We start from the raw sequence: 14486 nt of genomic DNA on the forward strand, positions 1-14486 counted from the left end.
AGTTCTTAGATTCTAGGTAAAATCTTTCATCTGCTATGTGTTTTGCAAGTATTTTTCTCTAGTCTGTGATTTGCCTTTTCATATTCTTACCAATGTCTTTCAAAGAGCAAAACTTTTTAATTTCAAAGAAGTTTACCTTATCAAACTTTTAAATATTTTGTGAATCCTGTCTAAATTATTCTTGCCACACCCAAGATCACAAAGTTTTTCTCCTGTGTTTTCTCACAGGAATCTTGTAGGTTTAGATTTTATATTTATAAGATTTATTAGAGTTATTTTTTTAACACTACAAGGTAAAAGTTGAGTTTGTTATCCTTTTGTTAATTTATTTGTTTATTTTTCAATATGGATACCAATTTTTCAGCATGATTTGTTTAAAAAACTTTCCTTTATCCATTAAGTTATTTTGGTGCTATTGTCAAAAATTAATTGACCACATATGTGTGGACTCTATTCTGTTCCATTGATATAAGTCTACCCTTATACCAATACTACAATACATTGATAAGTTATAGTAAATCTCAGAATCATTTACTATGAATCCTCCAACTTTGCTCTTCTTTGTTAAAATTGCTTTTGCTATTATAGGATTTTTGCTTTTCTGTATAAATTTTAGAACCAGCTTATCTATTTCTACAAAAAAAAAAAAAAGCCTGTTTGAATTTTGATTGAAGTGCAGTGAATTTGTAGAGCAATTTGGGAAGAATTTACAACTTATGCATATTGAATCTTCCAACTGATAAACATAGTATGTCTCTCCCTTCATTTAGGTCTGATTTCTGTCATCAGCGTGTTTGTAGTTTTCATCATAGAAACCTTACACATATATTTTTAAAATTATTTCTATGAATTTTGTGTTTCTTGATGCTATTTTAAATGTTTTTTTAAATTTCAATGTATAATGTGTTTTGCTAGTATACAGACATGATTAATTTTTAAATAACAACCTAGTACCCTACAAATTTGCTAAATTAACTTATCAGTTCAAGTATCTTTCTTGTACATTCTTTGGGATTTTGCACATAGATGATTAGGGCATGTATAAATAAAGAAAATTTTATTTCTTTCTTTCAAATATGTGTGTATTTTAAATCTTTTTCTTGCTTTCTCACACAGGCAAGGACTTCTAGTACAATACTGAATAGAATTGGTGAGGTATATACCCGTATCTACATCTAAATTTTTATCTACCACCACTCTAGTTCAAACTGCCATCTTTATCACTTTAACTACTGCAATAGCTCTTTGATCATTCTCTCTTTATTCTTCCCTTCCTCTCCAATCTCTACACATCTACTAAAATGACATTTTAAAAACAAACCTGATTATGTGACCATTGCTTAAAATCATCTATGGCTTCCCATGTTCTTAGGATTAAATCTCAAAATTCTTACTATGTCCTGCAACACTCTACATGATTCAGTATCTCTGATCTTGCTTGCACCATTTCACTTTCTATGCTCCAGCCACTCCAAACCTTCTTTCCTTGCTTCCTTGAATGTGTTGCATTTCCTCTGGCCTCTGGGCTCTTTCACAAGCTCAGTTTCTTTGGTAAGTGCAATTAATGATGACTCCACAGAGATTACTGTGAGGATCAAATGAGATGATTTTGTGAACTTTGTCAGTTGAAATCTCTCTGCAACTGTAAGATGAAAGATAAGGGCAAACTGTAATATAAGGTCGAGGCTTCCTATGATTCTGTGCTTGAGTGGAGTTCTCATTCTCCAGGGAGCCAATATAAAAACTTCAAAGTCACCATTAATTTTTCTCTTTCCTTCTTTTCTTTCTTCTTTCCTCCTTTTTGTCTTTCTTCCCTTCCTTCCTTCCTTTTCTTTTCACTTGTTTTCTTACTTTCAATCCCCCTTTCTAAATATCTTTCAAATCTATCCACTTATCTTGCTCTCCACTGCTACTTCCTTATTTCACAAGTAGAATCCTGCACAGTATCTTAAATGGTATCCTTGTCTCTAGTTTTGCTCACCATCTTTTTTTCACCAATTGCCATACTATAACTACATTTAGCTTTCTAAATACTCAAATTTGATTATCTGACTCCCCTTACTTAAAGTCTTCAATGTGTTTCCTTTGTTCTTAAGATTTAAAAAATTTCATAAAACAATCTACAAAGCCCCCATAGTTATGCTTCTTCTTTCCTCCCCAGGTCTACTGCCTGCCACTTGCAGCCTGTCCTCTATGTTCAGCCACAGGGAACTATTTCATTTCCCCAACATGACACATTTCCTCTCACTTCTGTGTCTTTGCACACGTTAGTTGTTTATCAGACACACTCCTCCCCACTTTTCATCATACTAACTCCAATTTACTTTTAGGCCTTAGCTTAAATATTACTTCTTCCAAAAATATCTTCCTTAATTCTTCACTATTCAGTTAAGTACAGTGTCCTTGCAATTTTCTCTACTTTGTTACCCTTTGCTAATTATAAAATGAATAGTTCAAAAAGATAAAGATCCCCTCTCTCATGGGCCCTCAGGAATATATACTCTTTTTGGAGGGAGAATATTATATAATAAAACAGTTAAATATCTTGCCTAAGAATAACTTGAATCCAATATCTCAGATACTGGAATTTATAGTACTTTATTGGCAAAAGAAGTTGTTCATGATAGACACTGAATTTTTTAAAGTTGGACAGTTACCATGCATCAAGAACTGAGGCTGTTAATATCATCACAGTGGTTAGGCAGTCTAGCAAATGTTCAGCAATGAATTATGTGAAGGATCAGATTCAATATAAGCTACATATTAGCCATTTACAATGAGCAACAAATCCATGACTACAGTGTGGGACAGGATTATCAATTATGGGAGTAGCAACATTACACATGGCTTATCCTCCTGGATTTAACAGAATCCTATCTCCTGGGTGAAATATATAAATAGAAAGCAAATATTAGCATTGACTCCTATGCAAGTGATGAGTATGCCTTCAGAAGAACTTGAAGTTAGGGTCTCTTTTACATAGTATATGTTCAAATTAACCTTATAATCTCAGGTTTAGAAAAAAATGAAAAAGTCATTACATTCACTGTCCCAAGGGTCACAAGATCAAATGCCTATAGGATCAGGGGAAGCAAGAAAACCCTTGATGCAGGATAATGTGATGAACTGGAAATCACATGCTCTGACTCAAGGGGACAGCTGCTACCCAGCCCCAGCCAAACAGTGCCATGAAGGAAGTATAGGGATGCTTGCTCACTGTTGCCATATCAACTAATTTCTGTGTGTTTGTTCAGATATCGAAAGATTTTTAAATATTGGCAATTAAGCAATTTTTAAGAAAATATTTTTCAGGCTAAAGAGACTTGGCATAAGTGTAAGAGCATGAGTCTTGCAAGCTTACTCAAACTGCTTAACCAAGCTATACTTCAGTACCTCAGTGTCTTTATTTTTTAAACAGGGATACTAGTAGGACTTGCCTCAAAGGTTTGGAATGATGTCTGGCAACAGTAAGCTCTCAATAAATATTAGCTATTATTATTATATTAAGCCATCCACAGTTCTGGCCAGGAACTGTGCGAGAAAACAAAGAGGAAAAGGGCATTCCCTTGTAGTGCAGAGACGGCATGAGAAAAGTACAGTCAGCGGAGTAAACCCCAGCTAGAGGGAAACACAGAGGGCAACAGCTCCTCCTTCGAGGGATCTCCTGCCCAGACTGGTGGGTAAATCAAGGAAGGATTCTTAGAGCAGATGATACCTGAACTGCATCTTTAAAAGATGAGTACTATTTAACTGGTAAATAGTGGGGAGATGGTGAAGGTGTCCTGGCAGAAAGCAGCCTGGGCAAGGTGCAGAGCATGAGAGATTCACACATCTTTCAGTAGCGATGAATCAGAGAATACAAGGGAATCAGCAGCAAGATACATGCTGTAAATGTAAAGCTAGAGCTACATGGTGAAGGGCCTTCTGTGTCAACAATGGAAGTCACTGCAGAATTTTAAGCAGGGCAATAGTACAACTCTATTATCTTAGAACGCTCCCTCTTGCTACAAAGCAAAGGCTGGATTGGAAAAGTTTGAAACAGAGGCAAGGAACCAGGTAATCTAGAAGAGAATGTATAAAATCTTAACTAAGGTAGTGAAGAGAAAGGAGAGGCTGGTTTTGAGAGATTTTAACAGGACTTGCGGACATATTGAGGTGGAAGCACCAGGGAGAGGGAGGAGACCAGGAGGACTTCCAGGCTTCTGGCTTAGCCAGCAGGAGGATGATGGATACAGGAAGAGAGAAGGGCAAGGAGCCACGCTATGAAGTCAAGCAGAGAGACAAGAACCAGGCAAGATGAAAAAGGCGCTGGTATGACCTGGCAAACAAGACCCTGTCCTGGATACATTTTAAACAAAGAAACCAGCACCTGCTTCCCATAGTTTATTTCTCTCCTGGGCCTGTCTCCTTTGGTACCTCATGAAAAACTAAAGAAGAAATCTGGGATGACTTAATCCATCAGTCTGTATTTTATCCAATCCCATTCCCTTATTACCAGGTACCCAATTTTGTGGATCACTTTCAGATTATAGTTTGGAGCCAAAGAAGAGAGCCTGTTATTTTTCTTTTGTTTTCATATGTGGTGCCATCTGGTTCACAAGGAGACTCAGCTCAGTGTCCTGGGTTTCCTTAATGCCAGACTCTAAGTCTGGGACATGGCAGCAAATTAAGAACATCTGCAGATTCAGTCTAGCCAGATTCTGGTGAAACTTCATGTTGAGGCTTTACCTCAGAGTTGCAAACTGCAGTCCAGTAGCCAAATATGGCTTGCAGACATTTTGTGTATCACATGTGGTTTTAAAAATTATGAATTAATGTAATTTAGAGACCCAGTTATGTCACAGGTCTCATATATTTATAGCCATTTGCATTTGCTACACCTGCTTAATATTAGATGATTATGTTCTGCTCATATATAATTAGGATCCTAAAGCATCTTAAATATAATACCCTCAAAGGGCATAAGCACATTGATGATGTGGACTGTGCTTTGACAGGTGATAGGAAAATAGGAGTGAACTAAAGTTCTGAAATCCTATGTTTGCTATGCTGACATCTTTATCAGTTTATCACTGAGAAGAGTAATGCCAGCCACTCACTACACAGATCACTGGAAAGATCAAATCGGTCCAACGGATGGTGATATTTCTATGAAAATAGCTGATGTTAACATGCCAATACTTCATTACACTGACAAAGATTGCAATGAGAACAGACAATGGTGCAAATTAATCTATTCTTCTGACAGTCTGTAATGAGAATGGGATGTGGTTTAAAAAATTAAGCCATTCTTAGTACAATCTCAAGATTGCAATCTCATGGTCTCTCTCAGATGCTGTATGCTCTGGTGATACATCACTGAAAAGTGTCAGTTTAACAAAGAATGTGTCTTAGCTCTTGCTGGGATGGTAGAATGCATTTGCTTTGTCTCACCACAGCCCTGCCCATTAAAAACTATGAAGTAGAATCAATTGTATTTTTTAGAACACACATACACACCAACTAGAAAAAAAATTCTGGCAATTTTATCTTAGTCAAAACTTACAAACAATATATTGTACTTCATTTCTCTCTTTTTTACTTTTATAAAACCTAAGAGAGGAAGCGATAAGTTAACTTTAGGAATTCAGAAGCTAGTACCAATTTATCCAAAAGCAATATAAAGCTAATTAAGTTCATCATGGAGAGCTGCATAGTCATCCTTTCTATAATGGCCACGTTGCGTTATAAACTGGGACTGATGACAGATGAGGTGCTTTTTTTTTTTTTTTTTCCTTTTTGCGGTACGCGGGCCTCTCACTGTTGTGGCCTCTCCTGTTGCGGAGCACAGGCTCCGGACGCGCAGGCTCAGCGGCCATGGCTCACGGGAGCAGCCACTCCATGGCATGTGGGATCTTCCCGGACCGGGGCACGAACCCGTGTCCCCTGCATCGGCAGGCGGACTCTCAACCACTGTGCCACCAGGGAAACCCAATGAGGTGGTTTTTAGCCTTGTGATTTGCAGTAACTCAATGCAATGTTTCACTTGGTATTCATGCTCAAAGAAACCTCACAAAGAACTAAGATTTCTCATCTAAACAGAATAGAAAATATACAATAATATTTTTGATATCTAGTTCTCTAGGTTCAGACTGAAAGGAATCAGTCAGAGCCTTAGATCTGTAGATAATAATTAAAGCAACCATAACAGCTAACACTTGTTGAGAGCCAACAATGCAACAGATGCTCTATGAAGACTCTTAATTCTGCCGATAAGCCATGGATCAGGTTCTATTAGGATAAGATGTATGCTCAACATCACATGCTGGTAAGAGGTGTAGTCAAGACTTAAAGTCATGGCTTCTTGTCCCCAAAGCCCACACTTGTCACCATTACAGTGTGCCCTCACTGCTTCATCTTACATTTAGAGAAATTAATACTCACAGAGGCAAATTGGCTTAATTAGGATCTCCCAGAGAGTTAAAAGCAAAGACAGACTGAAAATTAGGCCTCCAGATATGCTAGTTAAGGACATTTCTTAGTATTTATACTGCTTCAGTTTATTGAAGCCCCCTCCCAAAATGTTTTGAACAAAAGATAATGTTATGGACTAAATATGCCACCAGATCTCAATAATTTATCTAAGTATGTTTTAATTTCACATTAAACTAAACATTATATTCATTCTACAGTGTTTCTTCATAGCTATGCATTATGTTCTGTCCTAAAATCATAATAATGGGCAATATATTAATTGGCATTAAGCCATCATCTTCATTCATTTGTACGGTAAATGTGTACTGCGTCCTGTATACCATGATCTATATTATTTCCAATGAAATCGTATTTTGAACTATCTCATTTATTGATTCATTCACTGCATATCTATTGAATACCTACTAATTGCCAGTCATTGTGCTAAGCACAGGAGACACAATGCTGAAAAGACATAGTCCCTGACCTCAAGGAGCTTGTGATCTATTTGCAGAGACAAGCAAGTAAATAGGCAATTAAGTTTAATATAATACATACTATTGTAGTACAGAGTGCTATGGGAGTCCATAGGAAGGTCATCCAGAGAGAATTCATCTAAGCTAAAACCTAAATGACAGTAGATGTAATGCAGAGAAAGAGGGTAGGGGAAAAGGAATTACAGGGGAAAAAGAATCATATTTCACAACTTATGATTGAACCATTAAATCAGTGAAATATACAGTAATTCATTTCTTTATTATTATTCATCCATTTACCAATTTCTTTGGAAAAGCATAACACTTCGTCTTTTTCTGCCTGTTGTCACTCACATAGAATGTTCAATACATTTTGAATAAATGAATGAAGGTTAACACATGTTGTATTGAATGCTTGTTCTGTTACTGGCCTCTTTTGAGAGACAACAATCACGATCTCCTTTCATTTCTTTTCTTGATAACAAAGAACTTGAATCCACAAATCAACACCATGGTTATGCAGACCCTTGAGGTTGACCCACAAATTTGTGTTTAATTTGTCTCATTCAGGATAATGGGAGCTATGCTCTAGAATTGTGCTGTCCAATATGGAAGCCACTAGACACACATGATTATTTAAATTTAAATTTATATTAATAGAAATTAAGTAAAATTAAAAATTCAGTTTCTCAATCACACTAGCCACATTTTATGTGCTTAATAGCCATATGTGACAGTATTGAACAAGAGAGAAGGACGCTTTCATCATTGCAGAAAGTTCTTTTAGACAGTCCTACTCTAGAATCTAGATTATAAATTTGCCAAACTATTGATAACTATCTTAGGGTAATACTGAAGAAATAATAGGCACTCAATATTAAGTTATTGATATTTTCAAATGTATCCTTATTTTCTCTTAATAGCAAAGTTTCAGTCTTGAAAGTGGAAACCAACGTTTACATAAATCATTTCACATATTTTATGTAGCAATCAAGGTAAAAAATTGATTAATGGGTGACAGTCTCTTTCCTGAATCTGGAATACCAGAAAAGTTCCCAGCAGCTAGTGTAGCATGGCCACTCAGGCAAGACTGACACAGCAATCTCAATGGTGACAAATTTCAATTCCATGACCCTTCACGTTGCATTGCCCACTTTCTGGCAGAGGTGCTAATGAGTAGTATCACTGCCAAGGGTGCGTAAAGCAAAAGGGAGAAGGAGATGCCGAGACCTTGCAGAATCTACTCTGAATAATGAAGAATTAAATATTGTTCATCTTAAACTGATTTTTCAGACACAGTGTCAAGAAGCAAACAAGTAACTTTATATACTTGATATCACAGTCTAAGAGTTTCAGAGGAGACGTTTGGCACCTGCATCTGAGTTTAACTCACTTTATGCATAGTCCCTCCCCACCCATTGGGATATGTATAATTAGTTTAAATGTGTTCACTACACCGGTTTATGTGCTTATAGCTGTACCAGCTCAACAATATCCAACTGATTATAAGGTGAAAAAGTAGAGTTAGAAGATCAATGATCATTAAGCGTCAGTTTATTTGTTTGCTTATTTATGTACCTCGTTCCAAAAAGAATTAAAAATAGTCAAGAGTAGCTACTGGAAGGAACCTAAAAAGCCTAGGTTTTTGTGACACAAAAAACATATTTTTTGAGTGATGTTAAGTTTGCTAAATATGTTTTGAGCAGTCTTTTGTTTCTTTGTTTTCTTAGTGTCAGCAACTGTACTTGATAGTGGCCAGAAATGGTTGGAAAATGTGATAATGCAAATATGTTACAAAGGGCATTGAAGACAAAAGCAGGAATGAAATTCCTGACTCTGCCCTCAGCCTGGAACCATTGTACAATTAGATGACTGTTGCAAGGAAATATTGAAATTCCAAGTGGGCAAAGGGCATGAACTTAATATTTTAAATACAAATAACTAATAAATATCTGGGAAAATATTAAGCCTCACTACTTATCAAAGAACAAAATATAAACAGCAGCAAATGAGCTGATATATTTACCTCTCATATTAGCAAAATCTTTTATAAAATGAGAAAACCTAATTCTGATTCAGGTATAATGACATACACTTGTTATTGAGAGTATAAATTATTACAACTGTTTAGGAAAAGTGTTCATCAGTATGTATCAAAAGTCTTTAAAGTGGTTGTGCCCTTTGACATATTAACTCACTCCTCAAAGTACCATAAATGATCTGTGAAATTGGGAAAGTCATATTAAAAAACATATTCTTTGAAGTGTTTACACTCAAATTTGAACAACCTGAAATTGAGAAATAATTAAGTAAATCAAACTAAATGCAGAGTCAATAAAAATATGTTAACATAGAATTTTAATAACATGAGAAAATGCTTATATTTAATTTAGGGGAAAAAGTATTACATAATTGTATATTGGACATGAGCTCCGTGATATGAAGAATATATAAGAAATGCTCAAAATATTTTAACAATTGCTTCCTCTGAATAATAGGATTTTATTCTTTCTAATTCTCCTAATTTTCTGAATTTCTATGAAAAACAAGTATTAATTTTACATTTGGCAAAATTATATAGTAATTCTGAATGATCCATAAAGCAAAATGTTAAGTTGCATTGTATATAATTTCACTACATCTGCTGGATGCAGATCTATAAACAGAATTTAGCTGGAGTAAACTTTGGTGGAAGAGAGATAGTAGTTGTGGGTCACATCTCAAAAGTCATTAAGATATAGACAGATGATTGTGACATCACAATCGAGAACACAGGCAGCGGTATCCTGGAACTTTAGCATCCCACGGGTGCAGAGCAATTTTTCAGAGGAATAAAAGAGCTTCATGTGTTATTTACAAAGTGCTTTCAATGTGAAATGGCTGAAGATAGCATGAAATCTGAAAAAAGAAGTTGTGCCAACTACTGGTTATATTAAAATTTTTATAAATTAAAAACTATTTACATACACCACACACACACACAACCCACACATAACAATAGCACTTACCTTGCACGCATGGTTTAAAAGGATCGAAAGAACTTATGTGTGTATCTACCATGATACTTGGTACAAAATGTGTTCAATAAAAGTAGCAAGAAGCTTGGTTTCCCAGGGATTACAGAAATCACTGGTTGCAGAACAGAAAAATAATCAGCACTCAGGAATCCACAAAGATGTCCTGAGAATCACAACACAGTAATGTGGAGTTTCAGATGAGCAACATGCAGACATCCAAGCAGGTAGGCCACACTAGAGAGTTCAATCAATGGGAACTATTAGCTAAAATGATGGATTTGGAGTATCTAACAAGAGTTTAGCAAATAGTAACTACTTTATAAATATTAAAATTTAAAATCCCAACAATCTTGTAACCAGTAACCAGAGTTAAACGTAAAAAATAATCTATTTTGCCCAAGTGATACAGGTGCTCTCAGGGGTACAAAGTTCCGGGGCACCTTGTCTTGCTATGTGTAGTATAAGCTCTTTAGCCTGGGATTTATGCATTGTATAGGCTGGTCCAATCTGCCTTTCAGTCTTTACTTCCTGAAACATCATGTACATACCCTGTTCTGCTTGCTATTTGTCTGTTCCTTTGTCTGTTCCTTTGTTCCTGTATAAATCCCCTCTGCTCACCATTTGTTGAATGAACAACCGAAGAAACGAACAATTATAAAGATAAACTTACGGTAGCATATTATCCACTATTTTGCTTAAGCATATAAAAAAAAACAGCATAGAGGCCTCTTTGAATCTCTGCTGATGTTGCACAGATTGATTTTTAATTATTTTTTTGTTGTCTGTTCATATGTTTCTTGAAATAAATATGTGATTTTCAAGACTGACGTGACCATTTGGTTTGCAGCGGCTGCCGCAGCAGACATGGCTTACCACCATATCAGACCTCCCATCGGCTATTCCATTCCCAAGCCCATATCATCTCTGCTGATGCGAGGGTGGAATGCATGTCCTGAAGTGAGTAATTTTTACTTCCTCTTAGAAAATGTGTTATGGTCAACATCTGTCACAAATAGTGTAGCTCCAAAGTCTACTTTCAGTGTGTATTTTAAGACTGTCAAGGCAGGAAGACTGATTTGCTTTCTGCTCTTTAGTCTCTAATTGCCTCAAGAAGTCTGAGTATCTCATATTTCTTTGCTGTTGCTCTCTGATTCTGAAATGTTTCTCACAACTGATTAGTAAGAGACCCTGGTATGACAGATGACTCAGTCTCGTCTCAGCTGCAATTTTATTAACTACGCCTGAACCACACTTAGTCACTTTTTTCAAGAAAGAAGTTTGTCACAAGATGGATTTGTGTGGGCTCTTCACCATGAGGCAGGCCTGCAGGCGAAGACCCCATGACCAGTGGTCTTCTTTGAACCCAGGGCTCAAGCCCTGGCTTCCTAGTCCTTCTCTAACTCTCTGAGTGACTGTATGACAAAGTAGCTAAGAGCATAGATTTAGAGTTTAAATGGAGGAATCAATATTAGGGAAGGGGGCTTCCCTTGTGGCGCAGTGGTTGAGAGTCCGCCTGCCGATGCAGGGGACGCGGGTTCGTGCCCCGGTCCAGGAAGATCCCACATGCCGCAGAGCGGCTGGGCCCGTGAGCCATGGCCACTGAGCCTGCGCGTCCGGAGCCTGTGCTCTGCAACGGGAGAGGCCACAGCAGTGAGAGGCCCGCGTATCGAAAAAAAAAAAAAATTAGGGAAGGAATAAGTAAAGTAGGATACGTAAACAGTGAAAAAAGATTAATACGATCATAGATCTGAGAGAGTAGAGGGGAACAGTCATATAATCCCAGAATGAAATCCCAGATCATCTGTCTGTAGGAAAGGATTCTCCCAAAACGTACCAGACAGATTGGTGTCTACTTTGTTCTCACAGATTGACAAAGGAGGAGATTTCACAACTTCTCTCTTGATATCACAGTTTTATATAGTGTCTAAGAATCCCCCTGCCAGTATGTCTGAGGTCTACTGAAATCCTTGTGTTTTGACGTCAGCCCGCATTGATTCTTCTGCTCTACGTGGAGGGAACTAGTTCACACTCTTCACACTGGAGATCCTCATACACAAAGGCCCAATAGCCCTTAATTATCCGGTCCAAACCATCCTAGTTATTGTTATCCTTTTCTTATATGACCTTATATGATTCTGATCCTTCCCAGACACTTTACCTCTCTTCAACAAGGGAGCAGATAAAGTAGGCTGTTGGTATCTCACCAAAGGAGAAATAGAATAAACCCTAGTCTAGATGTTTGGAGAGAAAGCAAATTTCCCATTCTGTTTCTAAAGGCAAAACCAGACCACGTTATTACCCAATCCTACAAGTATACACAAAAACTCTTATGAAGAAAAAGGAAGATAATTATGGAACATGGACTGAGTATCTTGGAAGAAATAACCTCTTCCTCTGACCATTTAATTCACCAGATTATATATTTATTTGTGTAGAATCTTCTCTCACTACCAGAATGTTAGCTCCATAAAAGCAGGGACTTTTTTGTTCGTTCATTTTGTTTTCTTTGCTGCTGTAACCTCCTTACCTAGAACTGTACCTAGTAGATGCTCAAAAATATATGTTGAGTAAATGAATGAATATCACTATTGCTTATCAATGCTTCCAATCCCCTCATCTGAAATTCAATGTTTAGAAAATTTTCTTGAAAAATTACATGACTTAAAATAGTTTGGGGAAACTTTCTTTGTCTTTCAGTATGAATCTCAGGCATATTTTCTGGGAATAACTGTGTCAGGCACCTAATCCAGAATTTCCTTCTCTCCTTGGGGTATGAAATATTCTAAAATATACCATAACAATCAAAGGGAATCCCTTTTGTTTTTATTAACTGACTCTTCATGATTATAGATAAGGGACATGGAAGTTTTAATTTGGAATAAAAGCAAGTCATTGGCACTTCTAAAAGCATTTTTTAGGTAGGATGGGTACCAGAAGTAACAGTTTGGAAAATGAGAAAGAGAAACCAGAATAGAATCAAAGGAAAATGCTATTAAGGATTAAAAATAAAAATACTAAGAGGTCAAAAATTGAGTGCTTAGTAGAAAAGTCTTGCTGCTAAGCAGGGAAGTACAGGGCTCTGGGGATGAGGTTCTCCCAGAGGAGGATGGAGAGAAAGTATAATAGGAAAGCTAAATCTCTGACTGGCTGGCAATATTTGTACTTGTCAGTCAGGTGGCTCCCGGTTTGGCTGTGGTATCCATCTCAGCATTGTAAATTTGAGCTGCTTCTGTATGTGACATGCCTAAGTCATCATTGCATTGCCCAGTAAGGTCTTCACCTAGTCAGTAAGCTAAGTACTGAGGAGAAAGGGAACAATGGGCTAGTTTTCACTCTTTCCTTAAATAATTATTTACTGAGTCTCTACTATATACAGCCCCAGGAATGGGTGAGGAGATTCAATGGAGATGTGCTCTTAATGGCGCTTAAGGTCTAGCAGTTATATGGAAATTAATAGAATAAACACATTTAAACACAATTAAAATACTGGTTTTATAATTACAAGCCAAGATGAAGGAAACCAAGATTAGATGAGAATGAATGCTAAAGGAACACTAGCAAGTGAGGGACACAGAGCTAGGTCAGGGAAGGCTTCCTGGAAGAGGTGATACTTGAGCTGAGATTATAAGCATAAATAGGAATTTGATGAATGAATGGGGTTGGTGAGAGAGACAGAGTTTAAGGAAACAGAACATGCGCCAATTCATTGTGAGAAAAGACACAAGGGAGAGACTTAGTTATTGGAACATTGTAGCTACTGAGGGGCTATACCAGACCCTCATTTGAAACAAATTCATATTTAGATCTAAACACTAACATCATGCTGCCTGGTCATTGTTTGCTAGGTTATCAACTTCACTTCTCATTCTTTGTTTTATGTCTGTCTTTGCTTCATTCCTTAAATTTGAAACACATTATTGTCTCCTGTGCATGTCTTCTTAGTCAAGACCTATAAAAATAGAAGAGGACAATGAAAACACTAGCCTATTAGAGATAGAGGGTACTTGCTGGAAAACAGTGAGAAGTGGGAAAAAGTTCTGATAATTAGATGGAATCAGATTTTGGAAAGCTTTGGAAACCAGACTAGGGAATTTGGACATGAAATTAGACAATTATATTTTGTCTCTAAAGTTGTGAAAGATATGATAAAAGTAATTTTCTGGAAAGTTCATCAGAGTTTGGTATGAAGGATTTATTCACTTAAAGAATTGTATATAGCTCCTGTGGTGAGGCAGGCACTGAATTATCTCATAGTGTGCACTGGAATAGCTAAGCATTGTTTCTTAGTGTAGGCTGTGTATTATATGCTCCACATTACCCTGGAATGTTTGTTAAAATGAAGACTCTGGGATCCTATTCTAAATCTACTGAATCAAAATCTCTGGGATGGAGCCTGGGACTTTGCATTTTAACGTGCACCCCAGGTGATTTGTGCCCAATAAAGACAGAGAACTAGTGGGGTGACACAGAAGCAAAAGACACTGAAGTCAGAGTCTCTAGCTGGGCTGCTATTGCAGTAGTAATCCAGTTGGTTACAACA

At 36.9% G+C, this 14486-nt stretch overlaps 1 protein-coding gene across 1 annotated transcript in view; it reads left to right on the forward strand.

Annotated features, from left to right (window-relative positions):
• The window catches only part of TNNI3K (TNNI3 interacting kinase), a 306041-nt gene that overhangs the window by 211132 nt on the left and 80423 nt on the right, over nucleotides 1–14486 (forward strand). Inside the window, exon 25 of the mRNA XM_060023829.1 lies at nucleotides 10794–10903. Coding sequence (XP_059879812.1) covers nucleotides 10794–10903 — 110 coding nt within the window. The remainder of the gene's footprint in view (nucleotides 1–10793; nucleotides 10904–14486) is intronic.

Source organism: Delphinus delphis, chromosome 1 (assembly GCF_949987515.2).
Source record: "Delphinus delphis chromosome 1, mDelDel1.2, whole genome shotgun sequence".
NCBI lineage: Eukaryota > Metazoa > Chordata > Mammalia > Artiodactyla > Delphinidae > Delphinus > Delphinus delphis.